Source organism: Liolophura sinensis, unplaced genomic scaffold, assembly GCF_032854445.1.
Source record: "Liolophura sinensis isolate JHLJ2023 unplaced genomic scaffold, CUHK_Ljap_v2 scaffold_39, whole genome shotgun sequence".
NCBI lineage: Eukaryota > Metazoa > Mollusca > Polyplacophora > Chitonida > Chitonidae > Liolophura > Liolophura sinensis.
The window spans coordinates 73,898-97,606 of record NW_027017978.1 but is presented as its reverse complement, the minus strand read 5'-3'; the positions used below and the strand labels follow the sequence as shown (position 1 = coordinate 97,606).

Genomic DNA, 23,709 nt, shown 5'->3' with positions numbered 1-23,709 from the left:
TTCTGGATAAGACGTGGGGTGTCATCTGCTGGAGTCCTGATGTGATAAGAATGAATGTGCAATGCTCCTGTTAACACTGTCACACACCACAAAAAACTTACATGAAGGATGCCTTTGGTTTCAAACTGTAAATTTCAGTGACAAATAAAAGGGAAATAACCACTGACCTTGTCTCCTTCTCTGATGGAGTTGTCTCACAACTGCTGTCTATACTGGACTCTTCAGACTCCAAAGAATTGAAACTCTTACAATTTGCTTCCCTCATTTTGCGTTCTTCCCACTGAGCCCGAACTTCATCTGCGGCACGCTTCTTTAGCGCCTCCAGGTGCTTCCTCTGTTCCTCTATCACAGTGTTACCTGGTACAAATAGCATTTCACATGATGAAACCTTCAAATCAACATTGTTATTTATTGCTTCAAAATATCTAAAAAAAACACTTGTGTGTGAGGAGTGTTCTATTCTAATTAGTAATGATTCTCTTGTAGAATCCCTCAAAATGCACATGGACCAAAACAGTTCAATAAAGGTTATTTATTACCTACATATAGACACTTGATCGAGTTCGATCATTTGCCACACTAGACAGACATCACTACCACAATGATACCTGCAACAAACTTACAATCTTTGGTATGACTAGAAAAAAGCAGAAACTGAATAAAGCCAGCATTAACATACTGAAATACTTCTGACAGCTACATAGTTCTTAGCAGCAATGCAATAGCAATAAAAGTAAAACTAAAAGTAATAAACTGAAAAATAGATGCCCAATAAATTCATAACACACAGAATGGTAAACTTACCTTGTTGTTCTAAATGCAGTAGCCTGTTTTTCTCCACTTCCTGTAATGTGCTGTTCATTGACGAATCTGGTGACAAGGTATCGCTCATGAAGTCCAACCTAAAGTTCTCATGTTTTGACATAACGCTTTCTGTTGGAGACAGTTTCAGTGAATCCAAAGACACCCCACTTTCATTTGAAGGTTTGTCCTGTAGAAATACATTTATAACAAGGTATAATTATTTTTCTTACTCTGGCAAAACAAGGATGAAGAATGTCTAAAATAATACACAGCAATGAGTTAGAGTCTACAGGAGTTGTCTCCCCTTAGACGTATTGTCATGCACAATGTAATGAAAACGGTTTTAAATACTATTTGAACACTGCCAGACTGCCAAAATAATTGCACTAAGCAGGCTGAACTAGAGAAGAAAATTACTAGAGTACATACAGTGCTACTCTGCTACCACGGATAATTTAATACCTTTATTCTTCTAAAATTTGGGACGGTGTTGAAAGTAGAATATTACATTTCTTTACCAGCATTTCGGAAAAGTAAAGATATGAGTATGTTGTTCATTAGTTGGTCCAATCATGTGAGAAAAAAGAAATTCAATATTCCTTCTAGAAATACATATATACTGGCCAAAATGAGCAGACCATTTGTCCCAAAATTTAGAAGAAATAGGGAAGTGAGGCATTTATGTAACTGGTATATTAAAAGAAAAGGATATGAAATCTATTCTGTTTACAATGCAATAAACTCTCTGGAGATCACAGCTACTTTGTAAGGTCATTAAAGCCGTCATTAAAATGATACTCAGAACAATTATTCCTGTTAAATTAGTCAAATCAGATAAATATGAGAGCTATAAGATGGCTACAAACTGTAAAAAAAAAAAAAGAACAATATAAGTGATGGATCATGAAGATGGTCAGTTTGAGAGTTAGTAAAGATCAAAGAAGAGACAAAATGGATTCAAGTAACAGACCAGTGACACCAGTTCAAAATGCAAAGGTGTGTGTTAAATACAAATGGGTATGAAGCTCATGCCAATGCCTGCACAGTGAAGACATACATATAAAACACAATCCCCTCTCCCAAGCATCATAAGACTTCAGCTTTAGAATGTTTCCTCTGAAGTATTCATTATTTTTGTAAGATCCTACATCTGACACCAAATAAATCAGAAGCCAATTTTACTGATGTCGGGATGAAAGTTAAATGGGAAGAAAAGTGGTCATGATACAAATGAGGCCATGAAGTATGATGAGAAGGCTTTCAGCTGCAGTTATCTACCTCAACATCACCGTCATACACTGGACGTCCATTCTCCATGCGGGCCTCAAATGGGATGGACTGATTGTTGGTATATGCACGTATTTTTTTCTCCACCTGACCCAATTTCAACTTTTCCTGAAAAACAATGTGTGTTGTGTCTTTACAAACTGGCAAATAAATGGGGGCTTTCTAGGTTTTCTTAAGAATTAAGCAAGGCGGCTTTATAGAATGCACTTGCCAGATGCAGCTGGTCTCTAAAGCTGGGAAATCTTGCAATTTCAGGTGTAGGAAAATGTCAGCTAATGGACAAAAGAGCATTCAGATACAAATGATAAACTCCAAAATAAAATAACACAATGCTAGAAAGGCACATGTAGATCATGGGTGAGGAGCAGGTAAAGGGAGGTAACTTATTTTGTGCAGACGGCCAACCAGTTACATGTACTAGCTAAACTCATAACAGGGTATACATCATTGGACAAAAGCTACAATCAAGTGGCTCAAACATTTCTAGTGAGATGGACAGCTTCAGACATTTCCATTTCCTCATCCTTCATTCCAACATGTATGTGGCCAGACAACAGTTCAAACAGATTTACGCAAAGTGAAGAAATACTGGAAGCATACAAGTTCATATTCACAGATATTTACATCCTCATTACAAAATATAATGTTAAAAGAAGCAAAATGAAACAAAATGGTAAGACATGATATATGGATAGGTGTTGTAAGCTTTCATACATGCTCCACACTCAGCTTCACAGAAGCACAAAATATGCAATTCTTCTGTCCCCCTTCACACAGTATCACACTACTCCTTTAACAACCTAGGCCTCAATCCACAAAGCAATTGCAGACTAACCTGATTGTAACTACCATGACAACATACGTACCATAACGTGTTGCCATGACAGATATAATCAATTTCGCCCACGACTGTTTTACAAAACAGAGCACTAGTCAGTTACATCACACATACATTTACACAGAGGTTTTATACATTTGCACAAATCACTTTAAATGTGTACACTTTATCTCCGCAAGACATGGCAACCACAGCCTCAGCTGTAAACTTCAGCATCATTTGAATATAACTCCAAGTATACACATGTATCAGGTAATGACATTTCCACATCAGTCAACATAATTACTATTTTCAGTGTGATGTGGTGTTAATCCACAATCATTCTTTTTTCATTTTGTGCTCTATAGGCAAAAAGGTCATTACGATTGCTGATGCTCTGGTTTACTCTCTATACTGTACACCTTTAATTATATTAAAAAATCTATAAATGGAATAAAAACAAAAATGAAAATCTATCTATTTACTTTGCCCGGTCTGGACATTTTTATGATTTTTCTGTTTTCAAAGCCTTTAAATCATGTAGATATGTCTTTAACAGGAAAATTGCTGGGATAGTCCACATTTGCCTCAAAGTAGATACGTTTTATGTTTTATTTTTATACCCTCCTCCAACATTTGGAAAATATTTATTCTACCTGTAAACAATTTGAATTAGAGTGAGGCCAAACATGGCTTTGTGTTAAATCCTCTCTAAATTGCACTCCCAAAAAAAATCTTTCACTCAAATGACTTGGTTTACAGTTGAGACATGAGGTGGCCCTTTAAACACATAAATACTTTCAAGAGGCTTGAAGAGAAGAGGATGCCAGACTTGTCATTGATACATGAAACCTAGCAATGCTTCAGCAGAAGCATGTCATTTTCATGATGGTGACAGATTAAGAAGTGTGTACGACAAACCTGTTTGAAGTCTTCAATTAACTTTTGCCTTGACTCTTCCAAAATTTCTATATCTTTCTTCACCATTTGTAACATTTCCCGCTGCTGTTTGTCTATGGTCTGTATCCTTTCCTATTAAACATAAAGCAATGTCCATTGTGAAATCAAAAAAAAGAACCATTGAAACTATTTTACATACATTGTATATATAAGGAATATTTAAAGAAAACTGTCAATTTTTTTTACTTCTTGCAAGAAATGAAAGACCTGTTGAAAGACACGTTCAAAGAAAAACATATAAACATGTGCAGTTAAGCTAATGCTCCAAGCATTACAATTATTTTGCAACTGTCCACTCGTCATTCAATTTAACTGGTGAGAGGTTAGTTACAGTACTAAACCAATTTACAGGTAAAAATAAAGATATTTGCAGATATCTACTCTAAGGTAAATCAACCTTTAACCCTTTACCTCTCTAAGCTTGTACTTTCCCAACAGCTCATTTTGATCTTGCAACAAAGCTTGTTGTATTTCCTCTTTCTCTTCTTCAAAATGAGCTTCACTCTAAACAAAAGCAAGTGTGAAATTGCAGAGTGACAAGGTGAAATGTAACTTTTAATACTTTACTGCTACTTCTACTAAAGCATACACCTGTGGTTCTAACTACAACTATGTGTAACTACAGGCCAAATATTGACCGTAACCGCATAAGGCCTAGTGGCCTTGCAGTGAAAGCAGACTTGTGTCCTTAATAATGCAAAGATTCTACTCAGATCAATTCAGCAAGGCTTAGCACCAACTACAGCAAATCAGTTTGTATGACATATACCGATTTAGATATACCAGTCTCTATACATCCAAAATAATGTGATAAGCCATCATCATAAAGTCGTATAAATTTCATTCTCACTTCAAGTTGGTTGAACTCGAGGTCATCAAACTTCTTCCTCTGTGCCTCAATCATTTCTTGCTCCTGAGCAAACTGATCTAAGAGGGCATCTTCCTCTTCTTTAGTGCAGCTTTCCAGCTTCTGCTCCGTCTGATAATGCGCCTCCTCCAGCTCACGCAACTTCTGACGCTCACGTCTGATGGCCGCCATGTCCTGCACCAAACAAGGGTATCATGAAACAACAACAGCAATAAAACTAAGAAAAGCCTGTTGCATTATACACAACTCGCTTTGGTAAATCTTCCAAAGGCCATAAAGAGCTGTTCCATCAGCAGCATTTTACAGTTAATGTGATAAAAATAATAAGCATAATACTCAGAATATATATCAATATCACCTAAAAGATGTAACAATATAATCTCATGTTAAAGCACATACACCTGTGTAAGCGTCACTGTTACTATGCTTGTGTGATGCAGACACGTACAGCATACTTATCATTCGCAGCAACCTAGCCGGTATCTGGAGACTCTGATACCAGATTTATTCTAGAACATCGCCATATAAACAACATTACATGCAACAGCCACAATAAATCTCAAGCATCCAATATTCTCTGATATATATATATATAAATAAATACAGCCACCTGTAGTTACTGGGCGGAGGGGGGGGTGGGGTGGGGAATGGTAGTTGGACCAATTGTTGAAGCACACAAACTTCCAAAACTTGTGTTTCTGGGTTACCTTTTTTGGCTTGATATATCTACATCAGTATTTACCCAGTTACATGGGCTTCATGATATTCATGTCAGTAATCATTCATCAAATAAAACTAAAACAGTATTAGCACATTTAATTTATGGGTTCTGACTGGTGTGAATTTTGACTTGTACGGGAGTTTTATATTTAAACACGGCTAATACTTCTGTCAGGGACTTCAGTACTGTCTTAATCTAGTCTGATACATGTAGGCTATAAAAGTCGGATTTTGTGTGCAGCCATTCTCCTAAATTTATCAAGTTCAACCGTGTTGATCAAAGGTAATATACAAAATTATTCACAAGAAAACTGACAGTTTTAGAACGCCCTGTTGTAAAGGAACTATGGGAGAATTTTCTGATGGGAATTTAACAAGGCAAAACAGGACCACAATGGCACATAAACCATCACTGTTGTTCCATGTCAATCTCTTCCAATGAGCCTTCCATTTATTTAATAGGCTAAATTACTATTAATTTGAAGCTAAGCCAACCTATTAAACAATACATGTATCTATACAAAACATGAAAATTGTGAATATTTCCTTTAGCCTGATGCCATAAGCGATATATTAACCAACTGCCAAGGGTGAAAGAAAGTTCAAAATACAGGTCCAAAAATCACTAAAGTTTAATGAATATGTGTAATTAAGCTATTGGCATTTGTAAACGACTACAAAATGTGGAAGTGACATGGTCTGTAGTTTAGAGGTATTGAGGTTGATAGCTGATTCTGGACAATATTTCATACTTCTTGACTTATAATGAAACACTGATCATGATACATGATTTACAAACAAATTTCCAGAAATGCACCAACATCAATACAGAAACTATCAACCAGTACTTAAGCATGGGTTCTGCTGAGAGAAATCCAGGGCAAGAAATGTTTAGCTGGCTATGCTGGCTGGCAAAACTCCACTGGTAAGAGTACGTAATGGTAATAACAATGTAGTGGAGGAAAATGATACACTTATACATGATGGAGAAAGGAGAAAAGCATCCATAGCGGGTATGTGGTCTTTAACATCATGGATCGGACATGGATAGGGAACAGTCATATGGTTAATATTAGCAGCATGCAGGTTTCAAATCACACATATGCTGAATGTAACAAACGCCTGACATGTGCCAATGTCAATGAAAGTCAATTTCATGACATACTTTCAGAAAATATCAAAACCTTATCTATTACCGTTATACAATCAGGATAGAAAATTTAAAATGAACAGTTTGTCTATAATTTTGACTTTTGCAATGTTAAGATTTGACACTGAACTGCTGGGTTTTGATTCACAAAGCATTCACAGGGTCAAGTGCGTGTAACTATCACAGCTACCAGTACTCCAGCTACTTTGTTCTTCACAAAGCATTCACAGGGTCAAGTGTGCATAACTATCACAGCTACCAGTACTCCAGCTACTTTGTCCTTCACAAAGCATTCACAGGGTCAAGTGCGCGTAACTATCACAGCTACCAGTACTCCAGCTATTTTGTTCTTCACAAAGCATTCACAGGGTCAAGTGCGCGTAACTATCACAGCTAACAGTACTCCAGCTATTTTGTTCTTCACAAAGCATTCACAGGGTCAAGTGCGCGTAACTATCACAGCTACCAGTACTCCAGCTATTTTGTTCTTCACAAAGCATTCACAGGGTCATATGCTCACAACTATCACAGCTACCAGTACTCCAGCTACTTTGTTCTTCACAAAGCATTCACAGGGTCAAGTGTGCATAACCATCACAGCTACCAGTACTCCAGCTATTTTGTTCTCTGCGAACTGTAGTCATAGTTATGAGCGAGTAAAGCTAAACGACATTTGTGAAACTGGGTGAACTGGTGAGAATTTCTTAGGGATCTGGGAAAACTCACTGAGGAAAAGATAATTTCTTCTTTACATGACAGACAGTAAACTGTTAGGTCATCTCAAATATTAATTTTCCTCATCCTGCAATAACGTTAGTTAAAGTTGTAATACTGTGTCAGCACAACTTCAATGAAAGCACACCTGCAAACACTGATTGTGGTAGGCTGTACTGCATTTTATATTGAAATTCTACTTAATAAGAGAGTACCTTGCAGAAATAATTACGAACAGGAATTTCACTTTCTGTTAAATCATAGAAATATCCTACATCAAAACTTCAATACTGAATAAATATGTGTAATCTCTAAGCATTTCCAGGTAGTTTTTTCTACAAATTGGAAGGAAATAAGAAGTAAAATAATCCATATAGATTTTTTGTCTAAGGCTAGACGGGTAGTTAACCACCGAACTGCACAGATCCAATGCTTCCCAAACACGCAGACACAGACACATAAAGCACCTGGTATGATGGGGACAAAATCAGTGTAGCCTTACACAAGACAGGTCTATTAAGCTACAGTCAACATGATGCAGATAGTAATCATACGTACCCTCCAACGTTTCTGGTGAGAACACAACACAAACGGAAAACAACATTAATTTACTGCTCATTTACAACTTTTCTTAGAATTTCAGGAAACAAGGACATGAGACAGTTTACTGAAATGCTGGAAGTGACTATACCCAACACCTGTATACCCCCACTTTCAGCATCAATACGAGAGGAATTTTGGTTAAAATTTGCAACTTGTTTTAAATGTGACATTTTGACAGAAAGACGTAAAATGACATAAATGCCAAAAAATAAGTACCACAATTTTAATAGCCCTACACTGAATCAATGTTTATTGCATGTTGTTTATGACCCGAAATATTTTTTAGTTTTTAAAAACACAGCGTACAGTAGCATCCCTTTTAACCTAACATCACAGAATATTTCAACATTCACGGTGGCCAAAGTCTTTTCTACAGGAATAAGAAGTCATTCAAAGCAGATGCTAGGTACTGAAATGAGGCTGTTTTTCCCTTTGATGAGCAAATCATAAACAAGATAAATAGACGGTCAGTTAAGGAGGAACCAATGCGTCTTTATGCACAATAAATTAGATAAATGCAAATAAGTGTTCATATATATATTGGATAAGGAGCATCAGCGGGCTTCATGCACTCAGTAGAGAGAAGCAGCTTTGATCATGGTACACAGGTATAGGTGTGTCACCTGTGCCGAAACAATCCCTGTGATCAGAGTTACCTGTCCAGGTGTATACAGGAAGAGCAGAGCGGCTTAATTATTGTTGAGAGACGTCGTCAGTGTGGGTGGGCAGAACATACAAGTTAATGATAATACTCCAGTACACAGAATGTATTAACCTATATGTAGATGTGTACTAGGTAAAATTCTTTTCATACAGCCAGTGTCTGACAACACAGAGCAAACTGAAGAATTAACAGTTTACTTGGCATGATATTGCGTTAGGCCAGAGTCATTCCATCAAGAGTTTCTTTACCTTAAATGTCGAGAAAGGGCATGTACATGTAAAACACACTGTAAATACATCAAACACCTACAACCTAACTGATTAGTCCTAACTTAATACTTATTTAATGCACTTACAGCGAGTACAATATCTGCTTTAAAAACCCTATTACCTGAAAACTAATAGTATCCAGAGCAGCAGAACTGCTGATGAAGCCACAAGTCTGAGACATACATGTACATGTCTATGGTTCTAGGTTGTATGAGATAGATCTGCAGCATAAATATGTCACGTTTGTTAGGGCCTACATGCACATGTACAACGTGATTAACTCAGGTCAATGTACAGATTACCTGAATGAAAGCCAGCTTGCCTTGTCTGACCACACACCTTGACACATACAGGTTCAATTGAAGCATTGCTCCTATCCTGGACAAGAAACTCTTAACTCACACCGGACTGTTTCTAACAACTATTTAATTCGCTCAAATCATATATTTACTTTCTCTCTCTCCACTGCAGCTCTTTGTATGAGGCGTTGTTGTTTTTCCTGGAGGACATCAATGTGTTCCTGGTCTTTCTGCATCTCTTCCATTTCCTTCTTGTGTTCCCCTTCCAGTAAAGCCCTCTCCATCTCCAACTGCAGTAGAAGACAAGCCAACATTTTTGTGCAGCATGGAAATCTTTGAGCCACTCAGGTGTTCAACATACACAGGTAGCCGTTAATACTGACTTCAGGTAACATCTTAATTTTGGAGACAACAATGGGATCTTCAATGTTCCCCTGGGGAGGTGGTGCCCCCTACCCCCAAACACCTGCCACCCTTGCACTCTCTATGCCTAATCACACGGTAAGCTAAGTGAACCATGACCTTCACCGGAAGGAGGGCTGACCTGAGAGCCCAGGAATTAATCTTGCGCATTGTGTTCATGATTTCACCAAAATAGAGACAGATAGGGTGACAACTGTCTCACTTAATGCATGCCCATGGACATCACCTCCTGCTGGCATTCCCCTAGAGTTTATACGCTGTGTTATTGCTACAGAGTTATGCCTACAAATCCTCCACGCTGAAATTTCATGCTAAACTGGTGTATATGTTTTCAAATAAGTGAAAGTAATTTAGTCTTTGTTTTGTGTCTCTACTGAGATCTTATGGAAGGAAGACAAATACATTGATTTCACTGGCAAAGTTCAGCACTTCACAAAATGGAAAAAATATTGAAGAATTACTTAAGGTAAACTGTGTGTTATACTTAACATTATAACTACCGTATCCTACGTTCTTCCAGTATGATCCTTACCATTAACAAATAATTCATACAGGTAATATGCACAGCTTAGCATGAACTACGTGTTTGAATTAGCCCAATTCATGATGACAGTAATACATGAAATGAAAGTCTTTGCGTCTGCCTGTTTATCTCTGGTCTACTTTGGATACAACGATTTCTCTTATCACGTTTATTTTTGTTCTCACACATATAACTGGGACATGAATAAAATCAAGAAATAAACACTATTTTAGTTTTACAATTTTTTGTTGCCTTGTTCATATCTGACACGTACCTCTCTAATGGCCTCGTTTTCCTGAGCCTCAATCTCCTGTATCTGTTTCTTCAGCTCATTGATACGCGACAACAGCTCAGCCTTCATCTTCTTCAGCCTGCTCAGGTGAGCATGGCCTTTCAGTTCAGTGTCCTGAAATAAACAGCATCAAAGATTTAAGAAGTGAAACATTTAGCATTGAGACTTTGAGATCTAGCTACTATACAATACACACAGCTCAGAGTACATCTCATCAGATATGTGCTACTGGCAGCGACACAAGATAGCCACGACGTGATACTGACATTTGTAGTAACTTTAGTTGTAAACATTCAACAAAATCAATATAGCGCAACCGAAGTATAAGACAGATCTAGATAAAAATTCAAAAGCTGAAAATAAAAATGAAAATATGAATATTCATATCCAAAAATCAATGACACATTGTAACGTGTATAGTAAGAGATAACCTATAGTTATAACATACACCCTACAACAATATGTACAATAAATTTACATCAAGTTGTCATTTCAGGGTTTAACTCTCATCCACTCTCACCTTGTTCATGACATCAAAAACTTTTTTCCAGAAATATCCTTTTAAGGCCTAATTTCTTAATTGTGGCAATACGAAATTCAAAACTTTTTCATTTTTCCTTACAAACAAATGGATGCCCATACATAATAGACCTGCAATCAACCTGTTCTAATAGGACTATGTGTAAACATAAGATATACCTGTGTGGCAAATTTAATCACAGACAGAATGACATATGTCAACCTGGGTGTAGGTGTGAAGAAGTACAAAGGTATAAATAGATCAGGTATGACAGGAGACTTTCCCCACATTCCTATCTGGTACATGTCCTCAGAATAACACACAGAATATATTATTTGTAGTGGACATGTGAATGTGAATATTGCCATACCCTGACATGAACCTGGAGCCAGCGACCCACTTTACACTGCCTCTCCATATCAGCACAGACTGACCAGCACCTGCCACACCTGGCCACGCTTCTCACTCAATCAGCACAGGTAAACAACACAGATGTCAGTCACAACTTCACCTTCACACCACAGGTACATGTAACATTATACTGCCACATCCCACAAGGCCAGATCAAAAGGGAGTGGATTTTTAGTGTAAAGCCTTTTGTAAACAGCCAAGAAAGCAAAAAGCTCTGTTTACTGAAATATTGTCAGGTTAATCACTTGTGCCTGACAGTAAATAACAACAAAACACTTCTACACTCCTACTCCATGTGGGTGAGCTCTTCATAAAGCACGGCCATACACAGTATATTATTCTCCTTTAAAGCCCTGGCATGGGTCCAGTAGCTGTAGAAGCTGTTCTCATCCAACCTCACAGCAGGTAGCCTACTGTGGACCAAGGAGGAGAAAAGAGTAACACGCTAACATTGCACGCACAGGAAGTTGATACCACAGTGCGCTCACAAAAACTAGGAAAACAATGGAAATTTCTTCCCACCACACATAAATACAACAGTTTAGTCAATGTTCCCAGGCAGACAGCTATACAATGTGGAAATCACTGTATCCCTCAGACAGGACTTGAGAGCACAACATGTACAGCACACTCCTTTATAAATGTCAAACTTTATAACGTCATATCGACAGTGAGATTTCTCCAGTCAAAGTGCAGGTAGAATCCAATAATAACCTCACATAATGAGATCTGACACAACCTGCCAATACAAGGCAGATAGTTCACTGGTGTGCCCTTAGAGAGCTCTCCATCTGTTCTAGGGTAAGAAAGCTGCGCTGAAACCTCTCCCAGCAAAAATAGCCACCTACTTCCAGAAAGCTCTCAAGTCAAAGGTAAAACCACAATGCAAGCCTCTCAGTGGAATAACTGTAGGGTTTAACTGTAGCACTCTGACAGGGAGGACACCGAGCACCAGTGCTATACAACAAGTAATTGTTCAACTCCTTCAATTTCTAATAGCATCGTGAATATTCCTAGGAGCTTCTACAATTAAGAAATTTCACACAGGTACTGCATATACAGGTACAAGAGGAGCTTGCGAGTAGTCAAGGCTTTTACAGCATCCAGTGTCTGAGTACACCTAACTCTGCCAGCAGCACCACACTCCCTGTGTGTACACACATGCACCAGGTAAACAGAACACCTGTGACCTGCACAAATGGGCTATCAGAACCACAGCATTATCTCCAGGTTTATGACAGGCCTCTGCAGTCTGCTGTCTGTGGACGTGTCTTAACGCAGAAGTCACAGCTTTCTAAACCAGTGTCCATCAGTCCGATATATCTGTCAGGAAGGGACACAAGACAGGAACGTGTGGAGAGAAAGGGGCCCATCCAGTGTGAATGTCTAACAAGGAAACAATGTCCAACAATACACCTACATTGTCAGACACATTCATAATTCATTATCAGACAAATAGTGACATATATATAAGCAACTGGATACACTGTGCAATTATGTAATAAAAGCATTTTCCATGATAACAGTGTAAACTATGCAAATCTGTTGTCTCCAGGCAAGTGTATATGCAAAAAAAAACTTACTATTTGTAGTCAACTTACTATTTGAACTCTTGAAGAGTGTGTAGGTCGACCCAGACATGACAGGCTTCACACTGTGATAAATGATTTATTTGTTTAATTCAGTTTATTTGTTTTATACGCCATACTCAACGGTAGCATTATGGTGGGAGGAAAGCGAACCAGGTGAAAACAAACGACCATCCACAGTATGCTGGCAGATCTTTCTACATACGGCCGGAGAGAAGGCCAGCATGAGTTGGACTATCTCACAGCTACCACATTGGTGAGAGGCTCTTGGGTGACTGCACCGCCCTGGCACCCTTGCCAAGGGGACCACTCCCCTTGTGATAAATTAAGCCTTGATACAATAACTATTAATACCAAATGTTGTCCGTGGGAAACTGATTATGATTCACAGTGTGTTACACTACCCCAGAACAAATGCCAGCTGGCAACCACTTGTGTTAGTAAGCTTTGACATACTTCACCCACCTCACATCTCAATTCTAACAATGCATGTGTACCTGTGTTTCATGCCATAGGCCTAGATTACACATGGGTAAAAATAACAATTTTCACTTGGGGACAGGACAGCAGGGCAATGCCTTAATTACACATAAACTAATCCTAATTAGTCATAAACTAATCCTAATAACACATTACATATCAGGTCACAACATCTAAGACCCCTCATTTTTGTGACCATGAAAACTACAATATGTGCATGTATAACTGCTAGGATTTGAAAATGATTACCTACATTTTACCACACTGGTGTACAACGCACCTCCAACCTGGCCATTTAATCAAATTAATGAGATCAGGCTCCAAAAACAATCAAGGCTAAAAGTCATGAAAGTTGCAGCTATTTAGAGTGCACCTGCACTTACATGTAGAGTGGGTTTGCTCTGTCTAATGATACCACATTTGTAGACTCACAAAATTAGCTATTTATTGGGTTGGTATTTAAAGCCGAGCTAGAAAATTTTTCACTTTATATTGGAAGTCATATATAAAGTTAAGTGTAAGTTAGAACCAGAGGAAACTGGGCATCCACCAAACAGGTGCCTGACAAATCTTCTGACCCCAGACAGCACAGCGAAAGTGGGATTAAAACACACTTCATTGGTCAAATACAGTAAAACAAGAGACTTTGTGACTGACAGTTCAAAAGAGTTGTAAACTTACTGCAATACTGTGGAGGCTATTCTCGCTGGAGGTTTCCACCCCGCTGGACGATGCAGCCCTCTCTGGTCCCTTCATCTGGTGAAGACTCTGGTCACTATCACTCGTCACCGGGGAGCGGACATCCAATGCCACAGATGACACAGGAGACTTTGGTTCCTCCGTAGAAGATCTAGGGGTGTCAGTTTTAGGGCTACTCATTAAGGGTGGTGACACTTTGAAGTCCACCTGGTCCTCACCATTACAGGTAACTGTCACCTCCACCTTAATCTCAGGTGGACATCGAGCACTTTCAGTTTCACTATCTGCATTAGTGACTGAGCTCTCACAGTGAACCTGCCCAGAAGTATTCTCTGCTTTGGACTCAGTACTATCAGTATTAGCTGAAGCATTTATCATCATCTGTAACTGATCCTGCTCGTGTACCATGGCATCAAACGCAGAATCCAGTTCTTTAATTTCACGCACAATAATTGGCTGAGAATCTGAATGTCGCTTGTTTTCAAACTCGTAGCTCAATTGGTAGGAACTGTCCACATTACTGGATCCTTTTGGGCTGTCCTCCATTTTAAAATTCAACACCATATTTTCATCATCAGGAGACTCGGTTTGTATGATTGGTGGAGGCGGGTTTGGTTTTGGAACATGGCTGATCTTTGGATAATCCACATGGACATCAGCAGCCGTTACCTGAGAAATTAGTGGACTAGACACCACATTATTGCTGTCTTTTGATGAGGGCTGATTGGCTGGTGATGAAAACTTTGGAAAGCTGGCAGCTGAAGAGCCAGATGATAATGGTGGAGGGGGTGACACCTTGGACACAGCCTCCACCCTGAACGATGGCGACGAGACTGGGGAAAAGTTGTGGGAGTTTTTGTTGTCGGTCTTGGTAGTGTCAAATGGTGGCGGTGGTCTTTTCTTAATCGTGCCAGTTTCCTCAGAGCTGAGAAATGGTTCATCCTCAGAGTTAGAGGAACTGGAGCCACAGCGTTTGGGCTGAAATCCAAAAACAGTTCCCTCCTTCTGAGGATTGTTTGGAGAGGCAAGGAGATTTAGTGACCCATTGGTTTTAATTTTGGTTATGGAGTTACGAAATTCAGATTTATCCTTTCGTTCCGTAGATCCTGACAAATTTGGGTCTGTGGTCATATTCTGAGCCAAGTTCAAATTAAAATGCCTTCCCACAGGTATAGGCTGTTTACCTTGGTCCTTTGTCTTATTTTCACTTTCCACCTGTTTTTCGTATTCCGCACACATCATTAAAATTTCTTCCAAACGCTGGCGCTCTTGTTTCTCAAGCTCTTGTTCACGCTTCCTCTCAGCTACAATTTCCTTATGTTTCATGGAAAGATCTTGCTGGCTGGCAGTGAGCTCTGTTATATCAAAGTCAATTCCTTCAAATGTGTGCCTCGGATTGTTAAAGTCTGATCCCAGGCTCGAACCACTGCCCCTGTTCCCTCCATTCACCACAGCTCCGTTTACAAACACTAAGCTATTGCCCATCACCGGGACATGTTTGGTGTTGTCTTTGTACACTCCAGGAGGCTGCTGATAGAAGGGGGAGGTGGATAAGGGGGAGGCAGGGCTCGTCATGGTGATGTTTCCTGATGACAGTGATGAGTGACTAGAACACGTGTCTGAACTACTACTTGATGCCAGACTACTGACACTTGTCAACGATGTGGTACTCGTGGAGCTGCATGTACTTGGAATGCGATCTGTGGGTGTTACTGGTGGAGCACCTTGTACAACACTAAAAGCCACTCGGGTTGTGGCAGTGTCCTTGGTGAACAGTTTTTCCCCTGCGTAAGTGACGTTTGGACTTGATATTGCACTACTGTCACTTGAGTCTCCCGACCTCTCATGATGGTCAGACCCTACAGAAGGGGAGGGGCTACCACTGTTTGTCGGGGATCGTGGAGAAGACTTTCCCCTAGAAATAAGTTCAAACTTGCACACTTTGTTCACAAAATCGTCTTTTTCTAAACTGTCTCTGAAAATCTCCTTGTTGATCTTGTGGACCTTGGATCTGCTGGAATCCCTCACAGGTACAGGAGGGGGTATAGCAGAGCGAGGCGTTGGTCTTGGTTGTGACTGGGATACGAGTGGCGAGTCTGTCAGAGTAGAACCATTGGCTTTTGTACCACTGGCCTCTGATATCATCTTAAGGTACTCCGGATTATCTTCCAGCCCTGATAAATGAATCACAAAATAAAGTCACATTTTTTCTCAGTGAATCATGCATATGGTGATAAAGTTCTGCAAATTTTTGTACATACATGCATTTTTCTTTAGAAAACTGGGAAACAAATGTCATCAAGTATATAACCTATATCATCATTATACAGGTTAGCAACTTCTTAGACCCCAATATCTGGATTAGGAAGACATCTGTGTACAAACTAAGGCAGATCATGTATATGTACTTGGAATACAATGATGACTTATGCAGAGTGACTTGGGTATGCAGATAGTCAAAGCTTTCTTAAAATTCAAGAATATTTTTAAATGCACGAAATCACTATAGACCAGTTTCAACAAAATACACAAACAAAATTACGCTATGTACAGCACAAATGTCAAGTAAACTAAAAACTCCATTAACTTCAGTGCTCTCACTCAATCTACATCCTGCCAATGAAAAACTATGCACTAAAGATGTCCTACAATGTAAACCAGAGTCAGAAAAATAAATCCGAGACATGTAAGACTTCTTGATATCCCATTCTGAAATTACCACAGCGTAATATCCATTACTATGAGCAAACTTGTCAAGTTAAGACAATTCCTTGACAAATTGATAAATCTGACTTCATTGCCGAAGAGCTCTCACACGGGCAACCAGGTGCTGAGCCTCTGCAGCTAACCTGACAGCAGAAGATTATCACACAAGATTAGTGTGATGAACAGCAATACTAACCTCCATGATGGTGGCTGCAGTTCTCTTCACTGGACACACAAAGCTACTAAATCTCACACCAATTCCCACAGAAACTAAATATTAAGGTTCAAACTGGCACAGCCCAGTATACACAAACTGTCTACACCATCATTTTTTTTCCAGCATTTTTTGTTTCGACATGACAGCCATTTCGAGTGGACAGACCTGTTTTACAGTTAGGCTAGACAGCATTACAGGGCTCTTGTTGTGACAAATCTATCATACTGTACCAAAACACCCAGGTTTAAAACTAACAATGTAGACAGACTACAGAAAAAAAGACAAAACAAACCAAAAACATTGAGCATTCTCTCCATTTACTTGAATAATATAATAAACTGGCAGAAAAAAAGCCTACATGTGCTTAAAGCCCTGCGGGTAAATAGTGACATAACGTCCACAAGTAGCTCAGTAAAATCTCTTCACAGCAGACAGGGTTAGATGTCCACAAATGTTACACAAATGGTCAATTAAGAGCTTTTCTTCTCTTACATACCTGTTCATTATCTACAAGTCTTCTTTTTATCTTGCAAATTTAATTTTAACAACACCTGCTCCAGAGAAACTACAGATTTTGACACTATCATTTTTATCACAAGTTTTTACACTTTTTCCAAGAGGAGGGATACCCTTAGTTACTTATTCAAACTAATTTTTGAATGAACTTAAATTCTCATTAGCATGCAATGCACATGTACTGTGATCCATGTAATTAACTAAAAAACCTGCAAAGATGTACATGTAATATCTTCCACATTGCACATGTACATACATCTTTCACATTGCTTTTATTTACATGTATTTCATAGTTACCACCATACTCAGAAATTGCTCCCTTTTATATACTTCATTTACAGTTTAAAGGTGGAGAAAACCCAGAGTTCCTAGAACAACCACAGACCTTTAGCATTCACACTGTAACCTTCAGACTTGTATCGGTGTTATAAGATACATGTATGTGTACACCTGTTCCATATTCAATGCTGTCACTTAACACGGGGAAATAAAACTGCACAAGGGAAGGGAATTATCTCACAAAAACTTGTGGTATGCTCTTTACCCAACAACTTGAAGACTTGTTTATGAGGTAGTTGGAATGAGCCCATACTTGTCAAGCCACTGGCCTCCTGGCATGTAAGACAAATGCAGTGTTTATATCATCATGTATAATGTTCAGACGGCAAGGAATACTCCTATGCTATGCCGTGACCAGAGGTCAGAGCTCAGGGCAGACCAGCTGCTCAAAACAAGCATTACCTGAAACTTACCTCAGACAAATTTCACCCAATATTCAGGTAAAACGATTCTCGGCAACATAAGAACAGATTTCCTCATTTCCTATAAACAGGAAATCAGCTGGAAACTTAATAAAACTGAACAGGAGGGTGAGAGGTGAGCGGTACTATGCTGGGTGAGTGCCAGGTAACACTCCCCAAATCCTAGGTAAATACGCCTCACACAACTACACTCAGCTTCAAATGAGATTATCTGAAGAATGTAGGCCCTGAAAAAAACAGGGTCACTTGAGGGATTGATTTCACAATGTGGGTCATCCCAGAAAATAATTGAGAGGAATAGTTATGTTTCGGCCCTATCCTCTAAATGACCATTTCACACCCCTTCATTTCCTTGATGACATCCAGCCTCTACAGTATGTAAAACTGAATCAAGAAAAATTTGCTGGTAAAACAGAAAGCAGCTACAACTCCAGCACTGAGCACAAGTGGGTCTCCTATTTCATATAATGATGGTTTCAAGCTACCATTTCTAAATGTCAAGAAAGGGACAAGTACCTGTCTGTAATTTAACTCACATAAATATTCAATTCAGATATACTATTTACCTGTACACATCCACACCATTAATAAACCTTATATGAATTTCAATAACTGAAATCACAGGAATTTACAGGTAAAACATATTCCAATTATTACTGTTGATTACATGCAAACAAATATTAATCAAGAATATACTTATCCATCCACATATGAGTTTATCAAAGCTAGGTAAATTTGCCTAGATATGCACCAACATGTAAGTAAGCAAAGACACGTAAAGAAATTACCTACATTTACATTTAAGTAACTAAAGTAAATATATATGTACACTGTTCATGAAACAGCTGTGGGACATAAGAAAAGCAAGGGATTTAAAGCTGAATGTATTTTACCAATTCCCCCCCGAGCCCTGGCGAGCCACAGGTGATACAGAATGTGTGTTCAGCATACCTGACTATAATTAGGTGTGATGACTGATGTACTCAGGTGATTTACATCGCTGAATCTCATTTAAATCTAACCTGACCAGTCATTCTATAAATCGCCCACAAACCTGTGCAGTAAATAAAATGTGGAAGGTGTGAACCAATCGAAATACACAAAGCATGGCAGTGACTTAGGAAGAGAAACTATCACTTTCTGGATCAAAAATATTAGATGTGGATGACAGAAGGTATTGGGCCTGTACAAGTAGGTCTTGGCATCCAGTATGGAGACAAACAGACACAACCATTCCACAATCTCCTAGCACCTTGTGACAAGAACATAACCCATATGTAACAAGGCATATATGCATGTTCACATAATATTATGGTTAAACAGAAATTATCCAACCAAACGAAGGAATGTTGAGAAGACTGAAACATGTCACATGTAATTAATGTCACATGTAATTAATTATCACAGCTGGAAGACTCTAATAAACCATTAGTCAATCATAACATGTACGTCACAACTGTAGCAGTTCACAGAATGCATGTATCTGACCTTTATTACAGGTAACATATACCTGACAGAGTATGTTGTTCATTGTATTTGTTGAATACCCTACACCTACATGCAACCCAGGACCTACAATGACACATGCACCTTATGACCCGCACATATTCGTATTGAAGTTTGAAGGATGGGTATAAAGGTAACATTTACTTCCACAAATACAGTGTGCCATACAAGTTAATTAGCAGAGCACACATGTATGTGTACATGTTGACTGGTCTAGTTATAGTCATTGATCTTCAACCACCTCCTTTACATGTACCTGCAACAGTTAAATATTATAGAAACTAGTAACGTTCTATTGAAATACAAAAAGTTAATACTGTCAAAACATTCACACTGTCCTCTACTGCCTGTGAATAATAAAGGTAAATAGTTTTGAAAGATGTTTATGAAAATATACGAGATTCCCGTATAAAATAAAGGTACAAAATTATTAAGTATATATGCCCAGTATTTCAAGGACGTACATGTATTTATTTGTACTTTACTATATTTTGTTCATTAATCCCTGTTTGAAAAATATGAAAGGGTAAAAATCAAAAAATGTTACCATACAAATGTCAGAAATTTAAAAAAAAAAATAGACCATGCCACAATTTCAAGAGAGTATAGTTTGAGGGGTTTTTGTATAATCAAATATAGACATGCAGATTGTGAGGCAATTTATTCCATTGTCGGGGTTTTTGGTGTTTAGAAGAAAAGAGAGATTTGTATCTGTTTGTTCCCCCCTATTATACCTGCAATGTTCCAGGCTTATTACGTGTATGTCTTTTAGACTCCTTTTCCCATTTAAATTTACTGAAGCAGCACCCTTTCTAGCTTTACCTCTGTGGTTTTAAAACAGGTCAGAAATCAAAGAGATGATAACAGTTAATTATGAAGGTCAATGTCCAACACACACCTTTGTTAAGGTGAGTAAGTACGTACTGACCAACTTCTACAAGCCTCTAATCAGTGTGGCACTTAGGTACCCCTCTAAATACCCTCTTACTTCTCAACTAAGGGTCAAGATAAGAGGTAGTACCCAGAAGAGCTGCCAACTTGCCACAAGGAGGTATTTACTGATGACTGGGGAATATAATACAGAAGCCAAGAGACTAATGTATAAGGAGTGGAGAAGGAAGAAAGAGCAGTCAGGCTGCAACACTGAACTGGGGTCAACATCTGACCAACAAATAACAGAGCTACAGTTAAGCTCAAGTAGTCTCCAGACAAAGAGGCCAAGAGTTCAAATCTGGTTCTTGTCACTTGGTACAGAAACACAGACCTAATATACCCAGCTGAAATGTTCACCCTGCTTATTAGGCCAAAATACAGATTTACTTTTCAGCAACTGAAACTTAAAATTTAAAGGATAACTATTTTGTCCTCCAGTATATATAATATTTAGTGACATCTTGTGAGTCTTCCTAAAAATAGTACAAGATAAAACTTCTTGCAAATGTTACAAGACTGTGCATACTTCACCAGATTAAAATGAAGATGAACTGATTTTACATGAACTGTGTTCACTGTATGTATGCTTGGGGTTTTATGTCATACTTAACAACTTTTCACATGACAATATCGTCAATTGTATATGTAAGTATGTATGTAAGGATTTTGCTCACTTATTTGACAAACATTATAAGGTAGAGACACATTATAGGTGATAGACAAGTAATCTTCTTGGTAGAGATCCAAGAGATCTTTCCAAACAGGCTATAAGTACACCGTAGTGCAGGTAGTGATCTGATAGACAATGTGTTTCTGGTCAGACAGAAATCCTACCTCAGTCAGGCAGCTACATGTTACATCTAGCACTCTGCTCAGACAAATAATCCTAGCCGTGCCCTGTTTTTATACAAGACTGTGTGACGTCAAGCAAGGTCAGTGTAACTAACAGCTGAAGTAACAAGTCTTCACCTGTGTACCCTAAATACCCCTGAAGGCACTTTATGCCATAAATACACGTACGCTGTGGTCACAACATAACTAAATTGGACTCCAGATCCAGATTAGATAAAAAGAGAGACACGTTCATCAAATCTGGTTTATACCTTGGGCATGTGTGTAGTGTTATTTCATACAGATTTGGTCTCACACAGGAAACAGGTTGTAGTATGAAAGGGCCTGTCATTTGATATTCATCATGAAAATGTACTGTTTCGGTGAATTGATCATTTCGGTGAATTTGATCGCAATCATACCATTTTCTCCCTCAACCCGATAATGAAATCAATTAAACTTCCACAGTACCCAGCGACAAAAACTTACAAAACTGGTAAAGAGTGGCAATTCACACATCAAAGTTTTGCGTCATTGCTCAGCTTAGGTTCACACGTACATCTGATCATCACTGAGTCATCGAAATAAACAATTTCCTATTCGTCACTGGTCATATAAACAGGCATATTATCTACAATAACATGTATCAACAAGTACTACTCCCTATAGCATAAGCACAAAACAGATGTAAAGTGCAACGATCAAAATGATTTATTGGGTTTTATGTTAAGCAGATGGGTGTTGAAGATAAACCCCAACACTGCAGAACACGACAGTTTCAAGGAAGTTAATTTCCCCATGTGTACACAGTGCTTACTCACAAAGTTATTGTTAAAGACAGATTGTGCCCTACCATGAGCTCACCTGGATTCAATCAGAATTACAGTTACTTATTGTCAATGCATACAAATCCTAGTGTATCCAATATATGTCCATGTTCCCTAACCATTCATTTTACCATGCCTTATCACGTAACAGCTATTCTCACAACTGCCTAGAAGAAGGGCACTGTTAGAATCATTACAGGACACCAAGGGCTGAGGAAGCTTAGGTAAAACTCTACACAGATGTACACTGCTCCATTCTCACAGAAATCAGGTAAACCCCAACCAGATTGTTCCCAGGTGGAGACCATCTACTCACCCTGCAGGAATGTGAGCGGAGCCACAGATATCCGACAGTTGGGCATCGCATCTTTGATTTTCCGAGCTTCTTGAGGATGATTAAAGCGAAAGTAATTGGAACGTCCAATGCAAATCATAGAGCCTGCAAAAGATAATTAGAACATCTTAGCTAGGTATTAATGTCAGGTGAACAACACAAGTAAGAACATAAGTATCCATACATGGATAATATAACATGAAGTTTAAAAATATGTTCAAATCCTGTATAATTAAATACACTGCCACAAACAAATAAAATCAACACCTCGAATAAAAAGTCAGGATTACTATATATCATTAAACCTGGAAACTACCATGGTCAGGCTGTTACGAGCATCCTTTCCTGGTTCCATTCAGACAACTCCAATCCAATGATTTCAATGTCTATAATCATAATTATCCCCCAATGAAATAATAAACGGAATACACATTTACCTATCAACACATGAAACCAAATCAAACTCGTATCACACAGTACATCAGAACTCTCGTCATACTACAGCAAAACTACTACTACACCACAACAAAACTCCTGCCACACTAAAATAGAACTCCTGTCACACATCAGAACTCCTGCCACACCACAACAACACTCCTGCCACACTACAATAGAACTTCTGCCACACAATATCAAAACTCTTGCCACACTACAACAGAACTCCTGCCACATCACAAAACTCCTGCCACACTACAATAGAACTACTGCCATACCACAACAAAACTTCTGCCACACAACATCAGAACTCCTGCAACACCACAACAAAACTCATGCCACACCACAACAAAACTCATGCCACACAACATCAGAACTCCTGCCACACCACAACAAAATTCCTTTCTTCTCTTTCAAATGCTTAGAGAACAAAGCCCCAATATTTTGACAACTAGAAATCCTGCCATTATCAGAACTTAACAAATTCTAAATTCTTATTCTTACCCATAAATTCTTCCACCATCCAGAACTAATCCCAACTACCTTTAATA

General features: G+C 38.6%; 1 protein-coding gene across 1 annotated transcript in view; it reads right to left on the bottom strand.

Moving 5' to 3' along the window:
* Positions 1-23,709, bottom strand: part of LOC135481395 (calponin homology domain-containing protein DDB_G0272472-like) — a 93,483-nt gene that overhangs the window by 31,356 nt on the left and 38,418 nt on the right. The window contains exons 6-15 of the mRNA XM_064761225.1: positions 22,706-22,828; positions 14,075-16,266; positions 10,376-10,507; positions 9,308-9,445; positions 4,719-4,910; positions 4,280-4,372; positions 3,830-3,940; positions 2,083-2,199; positions 805-991; positions 168-357 (exon numbers count right to left, since the gene is read on the bottom strand). Coding sequence (XP_064617295.1) covers positions 168-357; positions 805-991; positions 2,083-2,199; positions 3,830-3,940; positions 4,280-4,372; positions 4,719-4,910; positions 9,308-9,445; positions 10,376-10,507; positions 14,075-16,266; positions 22,706-22,828 — 3,475 coding nt within the window. The remainder of the gene's footprint in view (positions 1-167; positions 358-804; positions 992-2,082; positions 2,200-3,829; positions 3,941-4,279; positions 4,373-4,718; positions 4,911-9,307; positions 9,446-10,375; positions 10,508-14,074; positions 16,267-22,705; positions 22,829-23,709) is intronic.